The 26,478-nt window shown below is 43.3% G+C and overlaps 1 protein-coding gene across 10 annotated transcripts in view; it reads left to right on the top strand.

Annotated features, from left to right (window-relative positions):
- The window catches only part of zmiz1a (zinc finger, MIZ-type containing 1a), a 124,013-nt gene that overhangs the window by 93,626 nt on the left and 3,909 nt on the right, over positions 1 to 26,478 (top strand). For 4 of the 10 annotated variants that reach the window (XM_033613166.2, XM_033613163.2, XM_033613162.2 and 1 more), the window contains 17 exons: positions 8,438 to 8,473; positions 16,049 to 16,184; positions 19,294 to 19,408; positions 19,517 to 19,737; positions 19,842 to 20,043; positions 20,184 to 20,465; positions 21,719 to 21,898; positions 22,105 to 22,173; positions 22,265 to 22,430; positions 22,542 to 22,683; positions 22,830 to 23,040; positions 23,195 to 23,300; positions 23,464 to 23,624; positions 23,727 to 23,794; positions 23,897 to 23,965; positions 24,061 to 24,338; positions 24,692 to 24,882. In XM_033613166.2, the coding sequence (XP_033469057.1) occupies positions 8,438 to 8,473; positions 16,049 to 16,184; positions 19,294 to 19,408; positions 19,517 to 19,737; positions 19,842 to 20,043; positions 20,184 to 20,465; positions 21,719 to 21,898; positions 22,105 to 22,173; positions 22,265 to 22,430; positions 22,542 to 22,683; positions 22,830 to 23,040; positions 23,195 to 23,300; positions 23,464 to 23,624; positions 23,727 to 23,794; positions 23,897 to 23,965; positions 24,061 to 24,338; positions 24,692 to 24,882 (2,633 nt within the window). Of the gene's footprint in view, positions 1 to 2,708; positions 2,841 to 3,285; positions 3,442 to 3,618; positions 4,047 to 8,437; positions 8,474 to 16,048; positions 16,185 to 19,293; positions 19,409 to 19,516; positions 19,738 to 19,841; positions 20,044 to 20,183; positions 20,466 to 21,718; positions 21,899 to 22,104; positions 22,174 to 22,264; positions 22,431 to 22,541; positions 22,684 to 22,829; positions 23,041 to 23,194; positions 23,301 to 23,463; positions 23,625 to 23,726; positions 23,795 to 23,896; positions 23,966 to 24,060; positions 24,339 to 24,691; positions 24,883 to 26,478 lie in introns of those variants that run through there. The other 6 variants (XM_078176327.1, XM_078176326.1, XM_033613170.2 and 3 more) reach the window with 6 other exon arrangements.

Here is a 26,478-nt window from a genome sequence, read left to right as displayed (position 1 = left end):
GCGAATCTGACACCTGAGAGCCCAGACGAGGGCCGAGGAGTCTGGGATGCTCTCTGCGAGCTCCTCCAGGGTGGAGAGAGGCAGACTTTTAAGAGCGCAGATCAATCATACTGACGCTTTCTTTCAGAGCATCAGTTAAAGAGGAAATTGATAAAGCAATTATGGCTACCCTACTATTTTTTTTAAACAGTATGACAACTTGCAAAATGAAGTTAACATGTATGTGTCTCACTACAAGTACAAAACACTCATTGCTGTGGAGCGCCTGCAAAAAAACATCTGATTTATGTGACCAGGCAGTCAATTTACTAGAAATTAATTACTAAACAAATTAATATCTGACTTCCAGTAAGTAATTAGAGAGGATACTAGAGAATAAACACCAAGAAGAACATTTTCCATCTTGCGTTTATAGATAAGTCTTGCATTTGTAATTTTCTTTCTGCACGTGTTTGTCTGTCACTGTCTTCACTGAGCCCATTAACTACAAAACCTAAAGTTGCACTTTTCTCCCAGTGTAAAACTGCTGCCCTGCGAGACCTGTCGAGCACACTGGAGAGATTTTCAGCAACAGCAGACTGCTGCTGATGAGCTGTCTGGAGATTGTGACCCTGCAGTGAGGCCTCGGGGATTAGCGCGTTGCTCTAATCTGGAATCAGCCAGTGAAGAGACTTATCTGCTGTTAGGCGAGCTAGCATTAGCACTGTTAGGATACATGGTGTTAGCGCGCACTAGCAGCTAGCATTGTCAGGTTGAGTTCGGTCTCTTGAAAAGAGCGACTTTGAGGTTTTGATTTTTGGTGAACGCAGCTTCTTTTGTTTTAAAACCCAGAGTGCGCTCTTTAAAATCATGTCAGAGTTGTTTATGTTTTCCTCGTTATAATCTGTCGTCTGCCACAAGCTGACTTCCAGCCGAGAGCTTCATTAGATAATAGGTGCACTGCTGCCCTACAAAGATACACAACACTAATAGACTCTGAGCTGTTGGGCTACTGTGAAGTTCAGCAGACACCAAATCAGATTAGGCACATAATCTATCAAGGGTTTTACTGGGTTCCTTCCTCAGTGAATCTGCCACTCATGTTGCCAAGCTCATAATAGTTTGATCTCTTTCTTCATGATACGTGAGCTCTCATAATAAACCTATAAAATTATCATTATGACATGTATCCGCTTGATATATCAACTCTCCTGCCTCTTCTTCTTGACAATGTCCCGTCGTGTTAGTTTTTAAATAGATGAAAGTGAACCTAAAGTGTGATGTGTATTGTGTTTTGTGCATGACTTGACACGCTCTGGATTAAAGGTAGCTGCTCCCTGGAATGATTGCTATGTTCTTAGAAACCTACTTTAATGTTTAAGCCAGGTTTCTGCTTGTTGTTCTTCTGTCTGGCTCAAAGAAATAATGATTAAATCATTTATGTTGGCATCACATGTTATCAGAAGGTGAAGCTCCAGTAGTGAATGCTTATCATTGTGGTCAAAGAGCAGGTGATTTATTTTTTTATTTTTTTGGAGAGAGATCCTTTTTATCTACACAAGCACTAATTGCATTTGATGTTTTTTTCAGTTTCTCTTCTCCAGCTGATTAAGAGTGAGTGTGTTGGAAAATCTGATGAAAAGAGCTTCGCTTTGTTCTGGGCGGTTTGTAAATTCCCCCCACCCACTCACATCTGACATTAAAAAAGAAATTGTCCCGGCAGAGCTGCAGAATTTGCCAGCGCTCGGTCAGTCAACAGAGCAGGGCTCGCAGGGCAATCTCAGGAAAAACAGGCGCTCCGCTGTGTCAACAGTGACAGAAAACTTCCAGGGTGTGGCTGTAACTCACCCCGTGTCCTGCAGAAAAAAAAAAAAACACACAACAGCTCACAAAAAACTACACCGGCTCATAACTCCCATAATTCAGCAAGCAAGTGCAAGAGAGCTGAACAGAAGTGCTCCCATTAGACTTGTGTGAGTGCCTGTACTGTACATACACATTACACACACACATCCCCTCCTCCAGGCCTACAACAATCTGACATATCTCCCACTTATCTGTCTCAATTTACTTTCACTTGATTGATTTTCTCACCCCGTCTTTCTTTCCATCTTTGAGCTGTGTGTGTAGAACTAGAGGAAGGTGTAGGCATCCTTTGTTACTGACCCAATCAACCTTACAGACTTTTATATTTAATTACTGCTGAGTAAGAGCAGCGCGCTGAATTATTAACAGGAAACAGGGTTTATTTTTAGCAGGCAGGCCTCTCCTCTGACACTCTCCAGTGGTTCGCCTTAGCTGATGAAACCCCTTTGCAACCCAAAACTACCCTCAGAACTTCACTATTAAGTTTATAGAAATAAAGCTCATGGGGAAACACTTATTAGGGGGGTAGCTGCATTTGCTGCCACTGGCTGATTGGGTCCTCTATCACTCGCTACTTAATTGGTTTGGTTTACAGAGTTGCAAGTAAATTCATTTTGGTAATATCCCAGCTGAGCCGGCAGTGCACTCCAAACACTGGAGACTTTGTTCTTGTCAAAACCGGATGAGCAAATGATTTAAATCCTCCTTTTGTTCAAGGTTGACTGATCTGGCACCCACACCTCAGGACTCAACCCCTCCCCTCCTCTCCCCGCACCCTCCACCCATCATCCCCTCAGGGGCTTTGATACACCCTTTTCAAGTTATATTTTTGTCCCAACAATGCCTCCGTTGTGTGTGTTTCAATTCTGCGTGGGACATTTTGTTGAAACCGTTGACGACTGTGTCTGTCGCACAAAAGACACAACTTCCCTCTGCTGTCACGAGGCCAGTGGGCTTTCCTGCTCTCCGGCTGCACGGCACATGTCAACATTTAGGTAAGGAGAGGGAGAACAATGACAGCTTAGGCCTTTCCTGCTCATTCATCCAGATTGTTTCTTTCACCATGTTGGGTTATATTAGGGGCGGGTGGAGAGAGAAGATGAACTCAGATTCACCCTCATCCTGCCTCGGCTTTAATTCAGCTGCACTCAGATGTTCTGTGAGTCTGTGATGTGTCTTGTTAGTTGGATTTAGAAAGTGCCCTCTGATAAAGACTGTTAGGTTAGATCGTCCTGCAGAAGGGACTCTCTGATTAAGGCTCATAACTTTCTGTTTGTTTGCATTTGTATAGACAGATCTTTACATCTCATGCTCTCCTCTCCCACTTCCTCTTTTATGCATTGGCTTCCAGCCAGCTTTGCGTTGCATACTAAGCTCCACCCATTTATGTAAGTTTGCAATCTGAGCTTGCAGGTTTTTTTTTGTTGTTTCCTCTTTTTTTGCCCTTCCTGACAAATGGCAGTTGGATTATGCATGTGTGCATGTGTGCATGTGTGTGCGCTGTCTTAAGTGTGTGATGGCAGCTTAGAGAAACAGGGCAACGGAGCGTTAGACAGACTAGGCAGAGCACATCAATAACAGCACCTCGCGACAGAGGTGAGAAGCACTGGAATATCTTGCCTTCTCTATCTCTACTCCTGTTTGTCTGCGTCGGCTCGCTGTCTTTATCTCTTCCTCTCATCCTCCCGCCTCTTTCAGCTGTCTCCTCTGCTCCCTCTGTCTATTTCTCTCCCTCCCTCCCTCCCCTCCCACCCTACCCCCCCGCTGCTGTCTCGAGAGTGTGTTGGAGCCGGTAGCAGGTACAGCAGGAGCCCATTAGTGCGGGGCCCCGCTCTGATTGGATAAGCCGGAGAAACCGGGAGACTGCCTCTGAATAATTGATGTGCATTGTGCAGACGCTGGACAAGGGAAAAAGACAGATCAGAGAGCAAGGGAGGAGAAATAGAGTGAGCAAAAGAAAGAGACGAGAGGAAGACAGGAGGAGGAGGAGAGAGGAAGTAAGAAAGAAAGAGTGAGCAGAGTAAGGGATATGTGCAGGGAGTGAGAGTGATAAGGCGCAGGCAGGAGGCTTGGAAGAAGCAAAAAGCTTTGAGAGTTGCCACTGGCCTCTGCGGGAACCGGAGCATTTGTGACACTTGAGTCTTTTCTCTGCGCTATGAAGGGAATAAGATGAGATGTGCAGGGACTTTGCTTGGCTCTGGGTAAGTGTTTGTGTGCATGTGTGTGTGTGCGTGTGTGAGTCTGCTGTCCACGTGTGTATCCCTGCACAACTATTTTGTGTATTATTTGAGTGTGTTTGCATGCATGGGGCAGGATCAGAAGTTAACAGAGGCCCATTGAGCGGCTAATTTAAGTCTAAGATGATGCAGTTACACTGAAGCAGAATTAGCCTGGTCTTTAAAGTGTATACTGTTATAGTCTAAATGCAAAAGGTTTAATTTGAGCTGTGCTTCGACAGTGTTGTGTCTGTTGCGACTGTAATTTAGGCCTTTAATAACACGGCTTCTGTCTCGTCTGCTGTGCTGTAGTGTGACTGTAGTCTGAAACACTGGACGCTCACACAAGACAGGATCAGGGCAGATCAGCTGACCACAGGTTGACCTACATGCTGCTCTGTCATGAGGTTATTCTCACTGGGTTTTTGTCTGTGAGCACAAGCAGATATTAATATGTGTGTTAGTTCATTTTTGGTTTATCTCTGTTGTCTTGTATCAGAGCTGGGTGTTAAAAAAGTTTGTCTTGGGGGTGTAAGTTTAAGGGGGTTGTAGGTCATGCTTAGGGTTAAGGGAGAAAGACTGAATTGTAAATTAATTCTTAAAGTTTTCTGAACATATTTTGACGGTTTGCACTTAGTTTCTTTGACATTACACACATGTAAATGCCATAACAACACACTCATTTCCATTTTTGTTATTGATGTAACATTGTTTGAGTCCTAGTGACAACTTCTCCCAATTTATGGCGCCTAAAGGATCCGTGTTACGAGTGCAAGTGTATGTGCATTAGTGTATGTGTTGCTATGTCAGCAGAAGATGACCCACTTTTCCACTGTGGCTTCTTTTTTAAGTTGTTGACCTGTGCTTGGAGCCAGAGCCTGTCTGCCTGTCCACTCATAAGGGGCGAAGGAGGAGGAGGAGGGGGAGCGTAGTCATGGAGGGACAATGTAGTTACATCAGCAGCACACAGAAAAGGCCTGCTTTTTGCTTCACTCTTCCAGCGGCGTTTTATAAGTCTTAAATGTACCTGTCGTTGTCAAACGTGCGCCTCGTAAAGGGGAACAACACTTCCCTCACACGAATGAGTAAAGGCCAGTCAGGCAATAAAAGCGACATGATGCTGCAGGCTGTACAATCAGTGCTTAACCTTAAAACTGACAACTTAATGGCTTGTGCGAACAATAACGCAATCTCCCGCTGACCCTTGAAGAGAGCACAGCAACACAACACGACTTCCAGTGAGTTGTTGTGGAGCTGCAGCACTTCCTGTTAGCCTGTACAGGGTGTTAACCGCTGAAACCATCTTCAACCTCACAGCCACATGCTCCCCCCCCCCCCCCCCCCCCCCGGCCTTCCTCCTCCTCCTCTTCTCTCTCTGGCTCCAAAGCTTTTTGTTTGTATCGTTTACTCTACACACTTCTGTGACCTGCAGTGACTCTGAGCACTTCCCATCAGGCTGTTTAGTGACTCATTCATGACATTTGACTTTGAACTGTAAATGTGCAGCTTTTTTTTTTTCCTTTCTGCAAATGGTTTCTGCTTTTTCTGTGAAACATCGCCATGCTTGACATCCCTGCCTCCTCTCACTGAGAGCAAGTGGCAAAGTAAAGTTGTGTGAGAGTTTTTTTTTGCTCAAGACTCCAGAGAGAGGAATTTCTGGTAGGACAAACTGATGTCATGCGTTGATAGCGGCGAGGGTGGAGCTCTTAGCGCCCCGGGCTACGCAGGATTCTTGCAGGATGTGTTTCCGGAAACACTTGTAAAATTCTTGAGTCTTGTTAATCACTTCCACGTCTATTCAGTGAGGTGTGTTGACATCTTGAGAAATTCTTTCTTTACTAATTCACCTGTGTAAAAAAAAAAAAAAAAGGACACAGCTGGAATTTCATCACTTTTTAATCACTGTTTTATATTATAAAACAGCAGCCGCAGGAAATCTCAGAGTCCTTGATTGTGTTTTTCACCCTAATGATTTCATTGAAGCAACAACAGTGTGAGATGAAAGACACATTGTGGAAGTTGAGACAAGTGGTGTGTCTGGTTATAATTAGGCATGTGATATTTACTAGTTCCCCTCCAGTGGCGGGAAGCTGCGTGTGGCTGATAAGAGCAGTTCATTCACAGCTTGCCGTCCTCTGATGCTCTTCCTCGCCGTGTGAGGCGCTTTACTGTATAAGCACATCTCCACACAGCCCAGGCACTGACTGTGTTTGTTTACTCACCAACACACACCTCAGTTTCCATATTTACTTTACTTTTTTCTCTCTTGTTGTACATTTGCTTTTGCCCACATACCTGTGTTTGAATGTTTATTTCCCTGTTTGCATTCAAATGCCTTTGAGTTTGCATATTTGCTGCACAGTGTGTGACTCAGATGTGGATAATGGGTGTGTGATCACATGTAGGATCACTGTGAGTGTTGTGACAGTTCTCTGATACAGATGTGGAAGGCCGCGTGACCCCGGGGCTTAACACTGTAAGCAGGACGTGCTGACTCACAGAACATCTGACGCAGATACACCAGCCACCTGAATTTCATATCCCGGCGAGGATGTAGGTCAAATCCATAGGTCAATGCCATAACCCCTGTCATAACAAATGCACCCAGAGCAAACCTGTAGCGCTGTGTTACCGACATATTCTGTTATGTCACTCGATACGCTGGCGTCACAGGATATAAAACAGTACCTCATCGAGTAAAGCTGCAACGATAAGTCAAAGGAGATCAAATTTAATCTGAAACTACTTTGATAACTGCTTATTTTTTTAAAGGGACAGTTCACCCTAAAATCAAAAACACATATTTTTCCTCTTCTCTGAAGTGCTGTTGATCAGTCTAGATTGTTTGATGTGAGTTGCAGAGTGTTGGAGATTTGAGCCGTAGATATGTCTGCCTTCTCTTGAATATAATGGAAGTAGATGGTACTTGGCTTGTAATGCACCAACACATAGATTTAAAAAGCTCAGCAGCAATGTCTCTTTCAAACTGTTTTCGTTCTAAACCTGCCAACTGGATCACCACGCAGAAGGAACTGTGCATCTACTCATAGATGAGAGTTGGTGTTCGTAACAGTGGCATCCTCTTCGACTGAGCTGTGATGTTAGCTAGCTCAGTGGTGCTAAGTGAGCTAGCAGTAGATGCATGCTTCCTTCTGCGCAGTGATACGGTTGGTGGGTGTAGTTTGGTTAAAAGAAAATAGTTCCTACGTGAAACTGCTCACAACTAGGTCTGTGGATTATCTTGAGTAACGAGGTCATGATTTCTGGAAAGAGACGTTGCTGTTCAGTTTCTCAACTGTAATTTTTGGCGCTTTGAGCACCACAAGCCGAGTGCCATCTAGTTTTATTATACTGGAGAGAGGGCAGACATCTCTACAGCTGATATCTCCAACACTCGGCAACTTAAACCAAAACAATTTTGGACTGATAAACAGCACTACAAGTGAGAGGAAAAATATGTATTTTTGATTTTGGGGGTGAACTGTCCCTTTAAGTCATTTTCAAGGAAATTGCAAAATATTTTGACTGTTAATTTCTCCGCTTTTCTTTGTTTTATATAATTTTAAACACAGGATTTTGGGGTTTTGGATGGTTTATTACTAATGTAGTAATTTAGTAGTTAAGTTAACTATTGTGAAGGCTATTTTTCACTATTTTTGAATAATTGAGAAAATAATTGGCAGATTCATTGATAATAAAAAGAAAAAAATTTAACTGCAGCCCTAATGTCAAGAGACTTTGTAGGAAATAGGGAAGAGTTCAGACTAGGGTGTGCTTTGTTTTTACTTATTTTATTTATTTTAATTTTAATTTAATTTAATTTAATTTAATTTTTATTTATGTATGTATTTATTTATTTATTTATTCATTTTTTATTTTTGTCTTCAAATAGAGAGTATTTTAGGGTGTTAGTGTGTTTGAGAAAATAAAAAATGTGGGAAAACAGACAAAAAAGACCACTCATTTCTTTCCTAAATACATTTTGAAATAAATATATAAGTAATATACAAAGGATATCAGCTCTGCATCCTCATTCTTGTCTCTTGTACTTGACTCATAGTGTAACAGCACACAGATCAAGATATCTGACTCATGAGATTGACCATTTAAAGTGGCAGTAAATACTATACTAAGAAGTCTTCGTAGTGAGCTCAGTTTGACAAGGCACGCCCCTCAGTACATTAAAAATGTAACAGACTGTGTTTGTTGTTTTTTGTGGCCACATGCGACACGGAGAGATCCCACATTTCCCACCTGAGCTCCGACATTTTGCACCAGTTTAGACAGCTCCAGCCGTCATACTGCATTATGTTTGGTGTTCATGCTGATTCTTATAACTCTGCCCCGTTTAAAAATGTGTAATTTGAACCCCACAGAAACCAGCACCTGCAGGAGATGTCAGAGTGACTCAGGTAGAGCTACCCTCCCTTCTGGGCTGCAGCATCTCTTTGGCTTGTGACCCACACACATCCTGGGGAGGAGGGGACCTGCCCACTCCCTCCATCTCCACCTGTCCTCTGTCTAGCATCCTTCCATCCATCTTCTCCCCCCCTCTGTCCTCGTGTCTGGTGTACTGCCAGAGGTCGTGGATGAAATTCTGTCAAACCAGCCAGACAAGAAAACTGCATTGTTTCACCAATGCGAACAAAACAAAAAAAAAAAATACAGAAAATTTAGAAAGCAAATAAAATAAGTGACACATTTGACGTTAGAGGCCGTTTCAGATTTGGAATATTCTGATCCGTGTGAACAGTTAGTTACATTAAAGGCCTGGTTTTGGTTGAGTGTGATTTCTGACACAGAGCTGCCTCTCTGCAGGGCATGTTTGAGTTGTTCTGCCTCTAAGCTGTTGAGACTAAAGCCCATTTGATATGCTCTTCTCTTGGAAGAAGTTGGCTGAACAGAGAGGGGGCAGGATGGGGGATATCATTGACTGCTTAAATGGCTTCCATTACACTTCTGCAAAACGCATGACTTTTTATTTTTTTATTTCGCAGGATTTTATATCCCCTCCATATTCGCCTTTTTGCATAATACTTTGTACCCACACAGCACAGACCTACCTACCTGCCAGTGTTTTACAGACCTCTGCCTATGATATCTATTATAAATTGCTTCTTTGTTATCATCCCACACATTGTCTCAGAAGGCTTCTGTCTAGTGCTGCAGTGTTCATGCTCAGAAAGTGTAATTTTTCATGTAGTATTTCCTCCTTTGTCTGTGTTGTTATCAACAAAACTACAGAAGAGCTGCATGCACGGTATTACATGTCTCTATCAAAGCCTGGCGTGTCCAGCGTTGGCGATCAGAATTTGGCGTGACAGCCAGATTTGTTGGTAATTTCAGGATTGGGGGTGATGTAAGGATGAGCACTATAAGGGCAGGGATGTGCAACGTTTCTGAAGATGTAGCTAATATGTTTGGACTGATTAAGTCTTGCATAATTACCACAATGCACAAACATCTATATGGACCTTTGTGCAAACCAGACTACATAAAACTGCAAGTAAAGCATGCATAGTAGCAACCTCGAGTAGTTTATGCACGGACATGAAAGATCTTCTTTTACCACTCAGTTTCACAAAACCTCTTCAGTGCAATTCATCGCCACCGATCTTTGCTTTGTGTTATCACTCAAACAAAATGAGGCTGCAACTGTAATGTCTTCTTTACAAGAGGTTTCTCAAGTGTAGCGCCTAGAACATAAATTTAATAATGCGATAAGAGAGCCAAGGCCTTCGATATCAGTAACATATCACTGATGCCATGTCAATATCACGATTTAATATTGCGGAGTCATTTTTAAGAGGAACCAGGTGCACTTCTCCTGAGCTGAAATTCAGTGGGGTGCAGTGTGTTAAAAAAAAATACAACAAAAAAAGCTGCAATGTGTTTGTTTCCCCAAAACAAATTCATGAAAAAAAAGGTGGCACAAGACAGCACTCTGATGAAGGCTTTGACGGCTCGAAAACTCATCAGCAGTTTTGTCTGTCAAGTAGTTTTAAGTAAACACACCCAAATGATCAAGACATGAGCTGATTCTTTTTATTCTATTACTACTTGAGTGTCGCCTTTTTTGTTGTGTTTGATTGGGGGAAACAAACAAGTCTGTAAATGCTTTAAAAAAAACAAAAAACTTTAGCAGTACAGGGAGTTTGGTAATACACTCAAACTGGCACATTTGTGGTCAAGGACTCCATATGCTGCTACTGACAGTGATTTTGGGGGGACATTATGACATTCTATATGTATATCTACAATATACAATCACAAAATACACATAATTTTGTAGTCCATATAATCCCAAGGCCAATTAAGGACTTTACTTTTAATTTGTTTAGTTGTTTTTTTCCACACTTTGTCATATTGAAGGGATTTTATGACTTGAAATGTGTTCATGCTGCGTTGGAGTGCCTGTGCAGCTTTACCAGCCAAAGCCATGAAAGCAGTCTGGAACACTAGCATTTGCACTAAGACACGGTTGGACTTTTTTTTGTTTTTTTTTTCCCAGAACTGCACTGTGCTTCGTGCTCGGTGAGCTCTGCTGCCCTTTCAGCTGAGGGGATGTCATGAGCTACAAAATTGCTGATAGGCTGCAGGACAGAATAAAATCTGTTTTCACCCACTGAAAATGCCATTTCGGTGTGTGGAGTTCATTTTACTGCTGGCATTTGACATGCACTGGCACAAAATTAGGGCCGTGTTAGCGAGTTCTTCTCTGCTCTATAGGCCAATTGCTCTGCAAAGCTAAAAATTATGTTTCCCTGTGTAGTCATATAACACGTTTTGTTCAGTAATTCATGCCTGGAAACTGTCCAGCACAATGATACTCTGCTTCTGGCTTCATTGGAAGAGCTGAGTGTTAACTATCTTGCTAAAGGGCACACAGTTCATGTAAAGGTGAGGGTGTCTCCTTCCCAGTCCTGATGGTTCGTGTATGTGGCAGATCTGTGGCTTCACGCTTTATCCTATCAGGTGTGTATCAACAAAGCAGGGCCACCAGGATCCAGCTCACTGATTTATATTGGGGTGCACATATTCAAAGTGTTGTACAATCAGATAGTTAGCAATCTGTCACAATTTGAGGCAAGTACTCGCAGGCTTCTACCACACACAGACGTGTGCCCACACACTGCACTATCAGAGTTCATAGTAATTAGCATCGGGGTTTCCTTGTAAAAGAGGACTTGTACACACACTCTGTCATTAGTTAATGGGCCTTGCAGCCTGTTACCAGAGCTTACTTTCCCTTTGTGCTGCTCCCAGAGGGGCTGAGGTGAGGTGAGAACGAGCCAGGGCTTCTGCTATCAGTCAGCCATACAGCATTAAATACAACCTGATTGAGGAGGGCCCATATGTCTCCGGGCATTACTCAATTAAAAGGCTTAGCTTCTAAGAAATAGAGCTGTTGGGAGAGGGTCAGCCCAGGTTCTGATGGTGGAGGACAAAACAGAGCAGCATATATTTTGTGCTTGATAGAAACTATTGTGATATCCATGAGGGGTTCATTCTCTTCAAAGGAGGTGGAATTGTTGTTATTAGTCTACTTTAGGTACTGTTAGATAGCCTACCAGCTAGTATTAGCTATTCTTAAACATCTCTGCATTCCCGTTATAATAACAAGACGGTTATCACTGATTCCAAGGGTGCGCCAGAGTGCATCCCCGATGTCATTCTTCTTAAAACATCTTTATAAAGACTGTTTTATCAATTATATCTGCCATGTTGGAAGTGAGGTCATGTGAATTTGGATGAATTTTGATTGCCCGTCATTGTGTCTATAGCTTATCAGATCTCTCTGAAAATGACTTTCACCACTGTTGTCATTAAAGTTGTGGTGTGGACTCCACCATACAACTGAGTTATATATTTATACTTCAGTCAGGAACACTTTAGTCAAAGAAAACTTTTCCATTTGCAGTGTTATATTTTGTGGTATGGCTCTGTTCTGGGGCCTCTCTGCCTTACCTCGGGCCTACACAGAAAGCCTCTTCCACGCGCCTACATGGAAAGCCGAATGTGGAGAGAGCACACCTCTCTGCCCTTTCACGTGCATACAAGGAAAGCCTGAAGGCAAAGAGAGCAAACCTCCCTGCCCTTCCATGGAGAGCAGCAGTAAAGACCCCCCGAGAACAGAACAGAGCAGCATCAGTGACAGAGAGATGACATTGATAAGTCAGTCACAGCATGAAAAGGAGGAGCTGGGGTGGAGGCGGGTTGCAAAGCAGCTTGCAGAGGCTGAAGCAGCAACAGTAGGCAGGCCAGAGCAGTTTAAATAGAGCGCCCTGAATGAGATTCACCAATTGGTTGCATAGAAAGGAATCATGTGATCTATCTGCTGACTCCCTTCCATCAATCAGCTGCTCCATCAGTTGATTGGATGTAGCTGGGATGTGAGCTGAGCTTGACATCGTGTCCTGTCTGAACTAACGCTATGCTCAGTTTGTTGTTGAAGTTATGTTACTTGGCGTAGATGGCCCTTAAGGCTCGAGTGTCACTGCAGTCTGTAGACATCAGTCACCCACAGCAATAACTCTGTTTATATCCATGTATTTAAAGGGAAAGTTTCACTTCTTGCGCAGTCATGAGTGCATTTTAAAGTCTTTACTTGCACTTTAAAGGTATGAATGGTGAGATTAGCCTAGATAAACTCAATTACCGGATTTCTCCAGGATCAACAGCAGCTTCTCTTAAAGGCAGCGAAACACACCTTTAAACTTCTCCAATGGATGGCATGTCTAAGTAAACTATGATGTAATTTCCATAATTAAATAGTAATGAAAACAAAGACACAACACACTTTATATACAGTAACAGCCAGACGATTTTGTGAGTACTTAGGAAGAAAAAACTGATATATTAGACTAACAACTCCAAACTCTTGAGTGCTGGAGAACGTGCCTCCAGGCAACACCGCCACGAGCTCCCGATAAGCCTAATGTTTCATACTGTAGCTACAATCTCTCCGCTTTCTTACCCAACTGTAAACTGTCGTGTCAACACTTTATCAAGCAGCTCTGACGTTCTGCAGAGCTGCTACTTGATCCTCTGGATATCCAGTGTTTGGGCAAAGCTCTGTTAAACTCACCATTTTAACATTCATGCTGCATGCAGAGACATAAGAAAAACATCCTTCAGTTCATCCCACACCGTGTGAGGAGGAAAAGTTTTACCCAAAAACGGAGCTATGTCTTTGATCTCGCCTGTTGCAGATTTGCTTGAATGAACCAGAGTTTTTTTATGATGTTGTAAATCAATCTTGGGATAGAAACTCTTGGAATTAGGTTCACGTTGATTCAACTTATCATGTAGCATGTAACTCTTCAGTTAATTTATTTTTTACTTCTGCATTATTACATGACTGTATAGGCCGACGATGTAAAGACTGTAGAGTGAATAAGATTTTAACAAATAACTTGACCTTGGCGCATCTCCGCCAGGTAGCTGCTGGAGCCTTCAGCACAAAGTGTCTGATTTAACTACAAGTGGAAATGAAACGGGAATAAATGGGAAGATAAAAGAGGAGAAACAAAAGAGGTGTAACGAGATGGAGACCTTGCTTTTATATTCTCTTTTTTTCCCGTTGTTGTTGGCTCGATCATCTGCGCTCTTGGCATCCGCTCCTCTTGTTCTCCATTAGTGAAGTTAACAGAACATCTTAATTAATAAAAGTGTAGACAGATGGATCACAATACAAGTTAAAAAAAAAAAAAAAAAGGCTGAAGAATGTGGGTGTGTCTTGTATGTGAGAAGCGTGTTCCGTGCCAAGCAGTTGCGGGTGTGTGATGGTGTTGGCAGGGGTTTTAACACGGGGGACTGCGAGGTGAAAACAAGGTCACGAATGGAGTCCTAAGCTCGCTAAATATGCACGTTGCTCAGAGCGGACCCTTGCTCTATTATGAATGACTTCTGGCCTCGGCAGCTTGTTAGATTCGGTGGCTTGTAGCCACACTGATATGATAAGTCGCCGCCTTTCTGCTTTCTTCTCTGCCTCTCTATCTCTCTTTCTCTCCCTCTCAGAGGGACTCCATCACTTGTGCTCGGAGCTGATCTTTAGGTCTAAATGGTGGGTTGCCAGTTGAAGAGACAGTCCCTCGGTGCAGAGGTGGTGATTTAGTGGGGAGATAAGCCCTCCGTAATGGCAGGGTGGAATAATTCCTCTTTAACTAGGAGGCTTGGCTCTCTCCACCCTCCAGAAGAAAATGTTACAGCTCTGCTTTGTTCTACATTCCTTTCCTTGCTTTTTTCCTCCCTTCTCTCCTCTCCTTTTCTGTTTGTCTGTATAAGTAGTGAAGCTGCAACAATTAGTCGGTCAGCAGAAGATTAATCGGCAACTGTTTTTTTTTTTTTTTTTTTTTGTTAGGGCATTTTTTGCCTTTAATTGATAGGACAGCGAAGTGTGAAAGGGGGAGAGATAGAGGGAGTGACATGCAGCAAAGGGCCACAGGCTGGAGTCGAACCCGGGCCACTGCGGCAACAGCCTTATACATGGGGCGTCTGCTCTACCACTAAGCCACCGACGCCCCAATTGGCAACTGTTTTGATCATGAAATAATCACTTTAGTTATTTTTAAAGCAGAAAAGCAAACATTTTGTGGTGTCATGCTTCTTAAATCTGAGATTCTGATGCTCGTGTTTGTCATACATGATAGCAATCTGAATCACTTTGGAATCTTTGGCTCACATACCGTTTGAAGACGTCACTGAGGGCTCTGGGAAATTACACCGGGAATGCGTCACTAGACATTTTGTTGACAAAATGATTAATCGAGATAATAAAGGGCAGATTATTTGATAGTGGAAATAGTCGTTGGTTTCAGTCCGAACAAGTGGTAACTCCGATCAGATAAGCACTTAAGATGCGGTGTATCGTAACGTGCAGGTTGCAGCTGGTACAGCCCACTCACTAACAAGGTTTCAGTTTCGTAATCACAACACTTGGTTTGTTATTTTCATTTCATTTGCAAAACATTGTGACAGACATTTGTTGTTTGCGGCCTTGTAAATCCTTGCAATGCAATGCCAATTTCATTTTCACAGCCCTCAAAATTTCCTAAGGGTTCTTGAAACCCCCCAAACCTGACAGCAGCTCTTCCTAAAAGCCTGGTGTATCTGGGTCTACAAGGATAAATTTAGCATGTTAAATTATTTAATTAAGTAGCGAACACTGTAACCTTTCTTCTGTTTGTTTGTCGAGACAACTTTCTGCAATCAAGAGGCGCCGTGTTTAAATAAGCCACACGACTCTGATCGATTCAAGAACGACAAGTTGATTGGCATCGGGGAAAAAAGAAAATCAAATTGGCAGAATGCAAAACAAATATCTCTTGTCTTCAAGGAGAGGATGAGAAGGCTGCACAGTTTGATTAGTCCTCAGAGATATGAGAGGACGTGGAAGGTGTGGAGAAGAATGAAGTCATTATGATGAGTGGAGGAGAGTGAAGATATCACAGTTGGTTAACTTGCTACATAGATTGAATCTGTACCCCCAATCACTCCGTCTCTGTCTGCCTCTCATGCTCCATTTCAGCCTCTCCCACTCTGTGGCAGGAAAAACTGGGAGGTCCTTTGTGCTGTTAAGAGATTTCAGTTTTTATTTTACACTGCAGGTACAGATGATGTGATGTAACTGTTGTGAAATCCACACAGGCAAATAATCAGCACAGGTTTATTGAGTTAGGCTGCCCCCTGGAGGCTTTAGCAGTAACCGCAGGCTGGATGGCTGCAGACACAAGCCTACGATTCACTGTCGAGAGCCCTGACAGGGTAAATCTATTAATTTGAGGTTGACATTTAGAAAGTGTGAAGATAGAAACAAGAAATCCAGTTTTCTAAGTGATCGTTCACACATAGAACCGTAAACATGCACTTAACGCCACATGGATACACAGTGCATGCTCGTGCAGGCAAATGTGTGTGTGTATGTGTGCTGAGAAGAAACTAACGCACGTGCATATGTATGTGTGTTTGTGTGTTTCCCCCTACAGCCCTGCTGTCGTCGTGGTGCGAGGAGCTGGGTCGTCTCCTCCTGCTGCGTCACCAGAAGAGCCGGCAGAACGAACCGCAGGGAAAAGTCCCCATGCAGCCCAGCATGAACAGCATGAAGCCCGGCCTCACACACAGGTCAGTGGGGAGTCTCTGTGACACCTCCTGTCAGATGAATAAAGAATCTGCTTATCTTCCAGTAAACCCAGATTTGAATTCAGTTCAAGGTGACTGTTTTTCTATCTCACCAGTGAAATGAAGCTTTTCCCTGCATCCCTAAAAAAGCAGCAAAAAGAAGAGTATGAAGGGTGAAAAACTGTACAGCATCAAATAAGAGGAGTGCAGCTGTGAATTGGCAGATATGAGTCACTTGCTTTTGGAATAAATTAGGTTAATGCTGCTGTTTCTACCCATTTGCTTCTAGTTATCCTCCACTGAATGTGGTGCACATCACACACACATCTCGTACTTTTAATTACATTTTTATGATTCAAATGTTTCTGTTTGATTGAATTTGTATTGCACCCGTTGATACTCAGACTGATACATGCCTGTCCGTGCCATCTGTCAGTTGTCTGTTACTGCAGGCAGTCATCTGAAAGAAGCCAACAGTGAGATAAGCTCTCAGTCAGCCCGACTTAAGCCCTTTATAGACATCAATACAAAATCACAGTGCAACAGACAGCTGATGTACAGCTTTTTTACTCTGCAACAAAAACTTCTTTTCTTTATTGTGAGGAATAACATTACACAAGAGCTGGATAAACAGAGGTTAACACAACACAATGACGATAACAGTCTGTAAAGTACAGCTGACAAGATGCTCTGGGTGGGCGTGGTGGGTGTCTGTGTAGATGGGCAACGTGGGTAAGTGTGTGTGAAGGGAGATGGGGAGATGAGGAGCACTGGTTTTCAAACTACAGGTGTACAGCAGGTGGTACGAAAGCTCCCTCCATTGGAACAGGGAGGAATCTCCAAAATATTTGCAACAAATTAAATACATTTAAATTCATATAATGCTAGAAACATGCAACAACATTTCATATGAAAAAACTTAAACTATAAGATCCCGGGAATATGATTTAGAATAAGTTTTGCCTTTCCTGTATTTTTTGTTAGTTTGTTATTGATCAGCCTGCTGCATAGTCACGAAGATTGTAATGCGCACCCGTCCATAATTAGTGGTATATATACTTTATTTATTCCAGAAGTCACTTTGATATGAAGATCTCATTTACAAGTGAGACAAGAGTAGTAGTAAAAATAAAAATAAAATAAAATAAAATTAATATAATAATGGGGACTACATAGCAAGGATTAAATACACATTTTGTAATATCCTTGGTGTAGATATAACAAGGAGTAATATAATATAATATAATATAATCAATTGCTTTTTCAGTCCATTAGATACATTTTGCTGCAAAAGATGAGGTGAGATGAACAGACTGAAAACTTTATCTTATTACATAAAACAAATGTAAAAAAATTGCAATATTTTGCAGTATATTTTATCACATTACTCAGCATATCACAACATATTTAAAATCGCAATAATATTGTACCGTGACTTAAGTATCGTTACAATATTGTCTTCCCAAGATTAGCATTTACTGCAGAGACATATGGTGTGAGCCAGTCCTGACTATAATGGGTGTTAGAAGTATAATGTCTTAGACATAGGAGTGAATATTAATAAGGTGGTATTTTTTGAAACAGTCCTTTACAGATAAAGCGATACAACTGTGATGGCAAGATAAAAAATGGAGGTAAAGTGAGGAGGGTAAAAACACTACAATTTTGACTCCAAATGGGAAGAGAAGTGCAGATCAGGACGAGAATAGTTTGAACAGCCCTCTTGAAAACAAAGTGGACGACAATCAACTGACCGTATGTGCTAGTGGCACCAGTGAAGTCTCCACAGCACCTGACGAGGGGCTGGCCCTTACGGTGTATGAGAGTTGTGTGGAAGAGTTTACCCACTCCAGCTGCTGCAAGAGGCAGCAAAACATCCTTTCATTTTATATACAGTATGTAAAACTCTCCACAGTATGAACAGAGGTTACATGAGCCTCAAAACCAGCCACAACTCAGGCCTGAGCAGAGTGACTGTCCGCTCTTGACCAATCAACAGACTGCAGTGTTCACAGCTCCACCTTTTAGTACCAGATCTGTGTGCTAGGTACCCCAACAGAGGGGGGACCAAAAATGGGGACGGTACGGAACGGTTCCATTGGTACTATATTTTAATGTTGGTCATAGCGGTGGAGAGATGAATATTTTCTGAGGTGATGCACGGTGTGAAAAGTTTTAGAACCACAGATAGGAATCAAATAGAGGAGAAAGAAAACAAAAAGATTTTTTTTAGCATTCTCACAAATTGCACCAAAGTAATTCACTTCAGTATCTTTAAGAGACAGGGTGCAATAACACGTCTTCATTAAGGTATCATCTTGAAATTCTCTTTTATGCTCATGTAACACACACACCAAGTCACAGAGGATTTCCATTGTTTGGAGGACAGCCAGACTCACTGTGAGAGGAGCTGAGGTGACTCGGGGTGGAGGGACAAACCGGCAGGGAAGAGAGCTGTGAAGTAATGTTTTTGGAGAACATTGTGTGCTCATGTCTTCCTCTCGAAGAAGTACAAGGAGAAAAAGCAAAGCCTGGAGTTAGCCAAGAGTCCTGTTTGCCTCTGCTGAGGATCTTGGGATAATGCTGTGCCTTTATGAGGAAATATTGAACAAGTCGTCCATTCCAAGAGCTAACCTCTGAGCGAAAACAAGCTGCTCTCCAAAAACAGCAGTTCCTTCCCACTCCACTGGCCACTTGCCTCTCCCCATGAGGATTTAGCTTGTTTATTATATGTAACAGACTCTCATATTTTGCCCTGATATTTGTTTTAAATCTGAATGTTAAACATTCCAACTGCTCTCTCCCTATCCATATCCAACGACCGCTCAACCACTGAAAAAATTAATTTAATCACATTTAGTTTCTACTGGTGTGTGCGGGCTCATCGGCTCATTTGGAAATTTTTACTCATCTCACTGTGCAGTCATTAGCAGATACCCTGGCTAAAAGCATGTTTTGAAATTGTACGCCAGACATTTCAAATTGCCTAACGTGTTGGCAACGAGAATTCCCAAATTATTCACATTTCTGGACAAATATGCAACTCGGTTGGCTTCCAGTTGAAACTTCAAGTGACATCAGGCACATGTTTTTGTTTTGATCTTCTTTCCAGTGATGGATCCTTTCCCTATGACTCTGTCCCCTGGCAACAAAACACCAACCAGCCCCCTGGGTCATTGTCTGTGGTCACAACAGTGTGGGGCGTGACCAACACGTCACAGAGTCAGGTATGTCTGTGCATGAACAGCATCAAGTCTCCAAACATATAAGTTGTGACACACAATCAGTGCTTGACTAAGAAGGATATTTCATGTTCCTGTGTTTGTTAAATCCAGGTGCTAGGTAACCCAATGGCAAATAGCAATAACCCCATGAACCCTGGAGGTAACCCCATGGGATCAGGTCTGTCTGCCAGCGCTGCAGGGCTCAACTCACCCCAGTTCAGTGCTCAGCAGCAACAGTTTCCAAACAAAGGAGGCTCCAACCAACCGTACATGCAGCAGGGCATGTACGGCAGGCCTGGCTACCCCGGAGGTCCTGGGGGATACAGCGGGAGGTAAGAGACTGGATAGTGGAAACGACTCTCTTTGTTAAAAAAAAAAAAATCAAGCAATAAAATTTACAATGATGATTACAACATGTGCTCTGTGTTTTTTACAGCTACTCTGGAGGCCCAAATCCTCCTCCAGGAGGTATGGGACTGACCTCCCACACACGTCCTCCCGGTGACTTCACTCAGCCAGCCGCCGCCGCTGCAGCTGCTGCTGTCGCCGCTGCTGCTGCTACGGCAACAGCCACAGCGACGGCCACGGTGGCAGCTCTGCAGGAAACCCAGAATAAAGACATGAACCAGTATGGACAGGTATGCTACACACCTGCTAACAGATGTTTACAGCTGTAACCACCAAACAGGCTGTAACACACAGAAATCTATTATCCAAACACCTGCCGGAGACCTAAAATAATCATATTAAACACTGAAACCTTCTGTTTTGCCTCCAGATGTGTTCGTCGTTCCAAATGGGCCCTGCGCAGGCCTACAACAGCCAGTTCATGAACCAGCCAGGCCCACGAGGCCCCCCTGGAGGTATGAATCCAGCCAGCATGGGATCAGCCATGAACAACCCCAATATGAGTGGGCCTCCCATGGGCATGAACCAGGCTCGGACCCCAGGCATGGTACCTTTCGGATCTCACGGCCAAAGGATGCCTCAGCAAGGGTATCCCGGAGGACCTCGACAGGGCATGCCCATGCAGGGGATGAAGAGGCCATATCCTGGGGAAGTGAGTGGAGACTAGATCTGATGATTAAAACAATCTGGCTCTGTTTGCCTGCGGGCTTGAAGCCAACACTTGTTTCACAAGTCAATTGTTTTGCATCTGTGTCTGTTTGGTAATGTCCTGGCAACACACCAACATGACAATGTTGACATGAATCCTGTTTTGCATTTGTTTGTTTAAAGATTTGAGGACTGTTTCATTTTTAGAAAAATAGAATCCACACACTAGATATAAATAATCACGCCCAGTAATTATCACCAAGGTGACGCTTCGAGCTTCAGTAGCTTTGTTTTTAATTACTTCACCCTCGAATTGACCATTTATAAATTAAACTTTATTTACAAATTCAAGATAACATGGCATGACTAGTTTATGTCATTTTGTGGATGTGCGTATTTTTGTAAACATTTTTGCATATTTTTATTTTTTTTTCTTTGGATAAATGAGGGCTGATATTTTGCAGATAGGCTCGTTTATGTTCACTGTACTTTAAAAACATAAATGAGCCTTTTCAAATATGCAGAGGAGGGAAAGAACAGCAGTTAAAATGTTAATTATTTATTAATTAGCCTGCGTTAAATAAATAACCAACCTATTAAGCTACCTGCTCATTCTACCTTTGACAGCATATTTGAGATAATCTATATTATTATTATGGAGGTGAACTGTCACTGCATTTGAGATGAGATACGATACGATGCAATACGATACAATACGATGCAATACGATACGATATGATATGATAAACTTAATTGTCCCTAATGAAATTTCTCTTGAAGGAAAGTGCTATACACAGCTGCCTGACATTCAATACATACAACACATTAACAAAGGACAAATAATGCACAGTGGAAAGCCTGGTATCACATGACTGGGACACATAAAAATAGACAAAATATTGCACATATCCCATGTTAAATCAACCAAACTGTAAGACAAGAATACTATAAAAAGCCTAAACAAGTAGTGCAAATTTAAGCAACTAAGCCTACCACTTAATTAGCCATAATTTCACCTGTTTCTGCCTATAAAGGGGTTGCGAGGAGCTCATGTGGTTGGTCATTACTGAAGCTCACCCCGACTACACCTGCTGATCCTGTATTTAAACAATGAATAATGTATTCAGCCTCACTTTCATGTTGCACCAACGTCTGCGGCCTGGAGATTCTGCCTATGTTTGCATTTGCACATTTTTTTAGAAAAAATAGAGCCCTAACATTGTTAAACATATTTTCTTCCTAACTTTCCTTTCCCAGGGGAGTTATGGGGGTCAGCAGTACGGGCCAAACAGCCAGTTCCCACCCCAGCAAGGCCAGTACCCCTCATCGAACGCCTCCAGGCCGCTGCCATCTCCAAACTACCCTGGCCAGAGGATGCCAGGGCAGCAGGGCCAAGGACAGTACCCACCTGGCATGCCCATGGGCCAGTACTACAAGGTCTGTAATGCCACACCATTTATCCATCCATCCATTTTCTACATTACTTACTCCTACTCAGGGTCAGAAGAGGGGGCGGAGCCTATTCCAGCATGCAGGCAGATCACTAGTCAGATTTATAGCACATTTTGGACCAAACTTCTTGGTATATGCCTGGAGCCATAAGGATCTATATCAAATCATTATTGCTCTCTATGCCTTTACAGCAAGAGCCCTTTAATGGTCAGAGCACCAACTTCTCTGGAGGCGGATACTCCTACGGCCAAGGCAACGGGGTATGTTTTTAGTAAGACTTTTCTGCTACATTTGACCTATGTATGTGAAATACAGATGTTTTCATTACTGCACTTTTCCTGCCTTTTACAGCCCCCGAGGCCCGGAAACTACCCCCACTCCCCGGTCCCTGGAAACCCCACACCCCCTATGACCCCAGGAAGTAGTATTCCTCCGTACCTGTCGCCAAACCAGGATGTGAAGCCCCCGTTTCCACCCGACATGAAACCAAATATGACAGCACTTCCGCCCCCTCCGAGTGAGTACCCCAGCAGTTGGGACCTTGTGCTCTTTTGTTTTATCTGGCACAGTGTGTGACTTCACCAGTGTTAGATTGAAGGATTAACCCCCTGTTTATCTTCTCTCCCAGCTAACCCCAACGAGGAGCTGCGGCTGACGTTCCCAGTCAGGGACGGAGTGGTGCTGGAGCCGTTCCGCTTGGAGCATAACCTGGCTGTCAGTAACCACGTCTTCCACCTCCGACCCTCCGTCCACCAGACACTCATGTGGAGGTAAGACCACCACACAGGCCTCCATTTCACAACCCTGTCATATATTATTTTTTACTCAGAAACTCAGACACACAGAATCTTGTTCTTTGTTTTTCTGAGTATTATTGCTAACCGCTGACTCCTCTCTGGTCATTTTACTCCCATAGGTCAGACCTTGAGCTCCAGTTTAAGTGCTACCACCATGAAGACAGGCAGATGAACACCAACTGGCCCGCCTCCGTCCAGGTCAGCGTCAACGCCACGCCCCTCACCATCGAAAGGGGAGACAACAAAACCTCCCACAAACCCCTGCACCTGAAGCATGTATGCCAACCTGGAAGAAACACCATCCAGATTACAGTCACCGCCTGCTGTTGTGTGAGTACACACTATTAGGACAATGTGTAAATACTAACAGTATGGAAGTTAAATTTTCAACTGGAATCAACTGGGATGATTCTCACACAGATGATTTTACTCAGTGTATGTGCTGATTTTTTGTTTATTTTCATGTTCTGGTGTTGCTTCGCAGTCCCACCTGTTTGTGCTGCAGCTGGTCCACAGGCCATCTGTGCGATCCGTCCTCCAGGGGCTCCTGAAGAAGAGACTCCTTCCTGCAGAACACTGCATCACCAAGGGTACGGCTCGTTTTGTCTATCGGAGTAGTTAATACGAAGCACATCTTAATTACACAAACTCGCACCTGTTTCTCTTTACGGCGTGCTTTAAAACAGGTACTGAAGTACACCTGCAAGTGTTTACAGAGTAATACCTTCCCTCTGAAACGCTGTCTCTTTGCAGTTAAGAGGAACTTCAGCAGCGTGGCGGCCTCGGCGGGCAGCACTACTCTCAACGGGGAAGACGGTGTGGAGCAGACGGCCATTAAAGTGTCGCTGAAATGTCCCATTACCTTCCGACGCATCCAGCTACCCGCACGAGGGCACGACTGCAAACATGTCCAGGTTAGTTCAGATATAAAGAGGCGTTAAAAGGTAATTGTTAATGGAAATTTGTGTCACACATTGGTGTGAATGTGAGATTAACCCTCTTGTTGTCGTCCACAGTGCTTCGATCTGGAGTCCTACTTGCAGCTCAACTGTGAGAGGGGGACATGGAGGTGTCCTGTGTGCAAGTACGTGAAAATGTCTTTATTTTTTTGGATGTAAAGAGAGATGAGATTACGAACAAGGGCTGCCTCTAATGAAATATATCTATTATTTCTTTCTCATTTCAGTAAAACTGCATTATTAGAAGGTCTGGAGGTGGACCAGTACATGTGGGGAATCCTCAATGCCATCCAAAAGTAAGTTTCCTGTCTTTGTTCTGCTGAATCCACCCAAACCACTGCTGAATCCACCCATTGTTTCAAATTTAAACACTTGCTTCCTCTTCTTATAGTTCAGAGTTTGAGGAGGTCACTATAGACCCTACATGTAGCTGGCGACCGGTCCCCATCAAGTCTGAGCTACACATAAAAGAGGACCCTGACGGGCCACTTGCCAAGCGCTTTAAGACCATGAGCCCCAGTCAGATGACCATGCCCAATGTGATGGAGATGATCGCCCAGCTAGGGCCTGGCCCAGGACCTGGACCTGGCCCCGGACTAGGACCCAGCCCCTACCCACCACACCCTAATCAACATCCTAGTGGCAACGGGGGAGATTACCCTGGAGCAGGTAAAGAAAGCGGCCAGGAACAGACTGCATAGATAAATAACAGGATAGTCAGCTCATTTGTTGGAAAAGTGAGCTGTTTTGCACTTTACAGCAGGAACCACTGATGTGTCTCTGGTGCATTAAACAAAGCAACAGCCCCAAGGAGAGTTTTGTGCTGAACCTGTTTGAAAATATTGTAAGCACATTGCTCTGATAAATGTTTCATAACAGGGAAAAAAGTGGATTGTGTGTATCCCCTTATGTAACCACTTTGAAAAGATAACTTTTGCAACAGTAAGGATTCATTTGACGAGTCAGCAAGGCCAAACTGCAGTTAGCCTTTTGACAAAAGTGCTTTTATTTTGTCCTTCAAGGCAACACTTACCACAGCCAAGGGAACTTTGACTTCCCTCACGGGAACCCCTCTGGTGGTGGAGTCGGAGGAGGTGGAGGAGGTCCCCCGATGAATGACTTCATCCATGGCCCACAGCTCTCCCACCCCCCAGATGGACCTGGTGGTCTCCTCTCCCAGGACAAGCCCCTGACCCATGGCATGAATGATGCAGTAAGTAGGGCTGTCATTCAGGGCTGATTACGTTCCCATCCCAGTCTACCTATGAAGCATGTTTATGGGACAGTATCTAGTTGTCTTAAAGGTTCAGTGTGTAGGATCTAGGGGGACATATTGGCAAAAATGGAATATAATATAATGAGTTTGTTTTCCTCGGTGTATAATCACCTGAAAATAAAAACTGTTTTCGTTAAGCCCAGCTCAGACCAATGATTCGCAACGAGACAAAACCGTTTTCTGGCCAGTGTGAGCTCGACTCAAGCCGACTTATGGTGTCACCTGCAGTTCAGCTGGTCAAATCGCTGGTGGCTGGTTTTAGAACATAAAGCACTTCACTTGTTTCAACAGCCAGTCATCTTGTAGTGAAGCCCGCTGGTCAAGTAAAAATGACAGCAGATGCCGTGTTTGCCTGCTGCAACAGGCAACAGGTACTCCTGTCGAGCCCTCTGTTTCCGTCCTCACGGTCTGCCGGTGTCGGATGGTAGGTCGCTGCTGCTCTGTATGTGCTTATGCCCCCCAAACACTCATTCTCATTGACTGAGTAATTGCCGCTGGTTATTCATGTTTTTGTGGCATATTTATTATGAATACAGTCCATCTGATGCTCGCTTTCTTTCTGTTTTTCGACGTTTCATCACTACTACAAATGCAGCTGTAGCCAGTGTCTCACCGTCACTATCCTCATTCATATTTTAAGAAGCTACAAATTATATTCAGCCACAAAATAATTCTGAAAAGCTGGAAAACAGAATATAAGTCCAGAGAGTTGTTGCATAGAGATGATACACCATCTCATCTGGTTGCATTGGTGTGAACTGGCAGGTTTTAGAACGTTGCAGAACGCCACATTGCAAGTAGCTGCCTGTTTCAACCCGTCTCGTTGCGAATCTTTTGTTTGAACTGGGCTTTAAAATGAGCTGTTAATATCTACATAGGGAGCGAGTCCTTTTCCAGAGAGATGGCCATGTTGCACCGCCGTGTTTCTACAGTAGCCCAGAACAGACAAACCAAACACTTGCTCTATATAGGACCATTCAGCGTTGGAAAATCCCTTATTTTTTATATGTAAAACTGCCTTATTCAGTGTCTCTACTGGTTTAAATCACCTGGTCCATTTGTTTTGGAGAAGACAAGACCTCTGCGGATAATTCAGCTCCAGGTAAAATCTCCTGAACAATGAACACTGAAGGAATCTGAATCTGAAGAGAGTTCATGCTCAGCACATGAAGTTCCAGTTGGCTGCAGTTTGCCGTCTTCACCACTAGATGCCACTAAATCCTACACACTGTTCCTTTAAATTTAAATCAGGATTAAATCTGGTCAGACTTTTTCTCTTCTGCTAATTTATTTTGTCCTGTAGCATAATTTGTATGTACATTAGTATGCAGAGGAATATCTCTACAATCTGTGCCGTACTGAAAAGAGAGGCTCAGATTTGTTATGTGAACAAGGTGCAGCCTGTGCCTCTAGCCAGCATGTGTGCTCAGTCATGCTCACATGCTCATGTCGCCGTATAATGTTGCAGCTGCACATGTCTGCTGATCACAGCTTCCATTTAGAGGGCCTGTTCCATATTATTCACGCTGGAAC

Source organism: Epinephelus lanceolatus, chromosome 17 (genome assembly GCF_041903045.1).
Source record: "Epinephelus lanceolatus isolate andai-2023 chromosome 17, ASM4190304v1, whole genome shotgun sequence".
NCBI classification, from domain to species: Eukaryota; Metazoa; Chordata; class Actinopteri; order Perciformes; family Serranidae; genus Epinephelus; species Epinephelus lanceolatus.
Note: the sequence above shows the minus strand (reverse complement) of the source record. Positions and strands in the feature narration are given on the sequence as shown.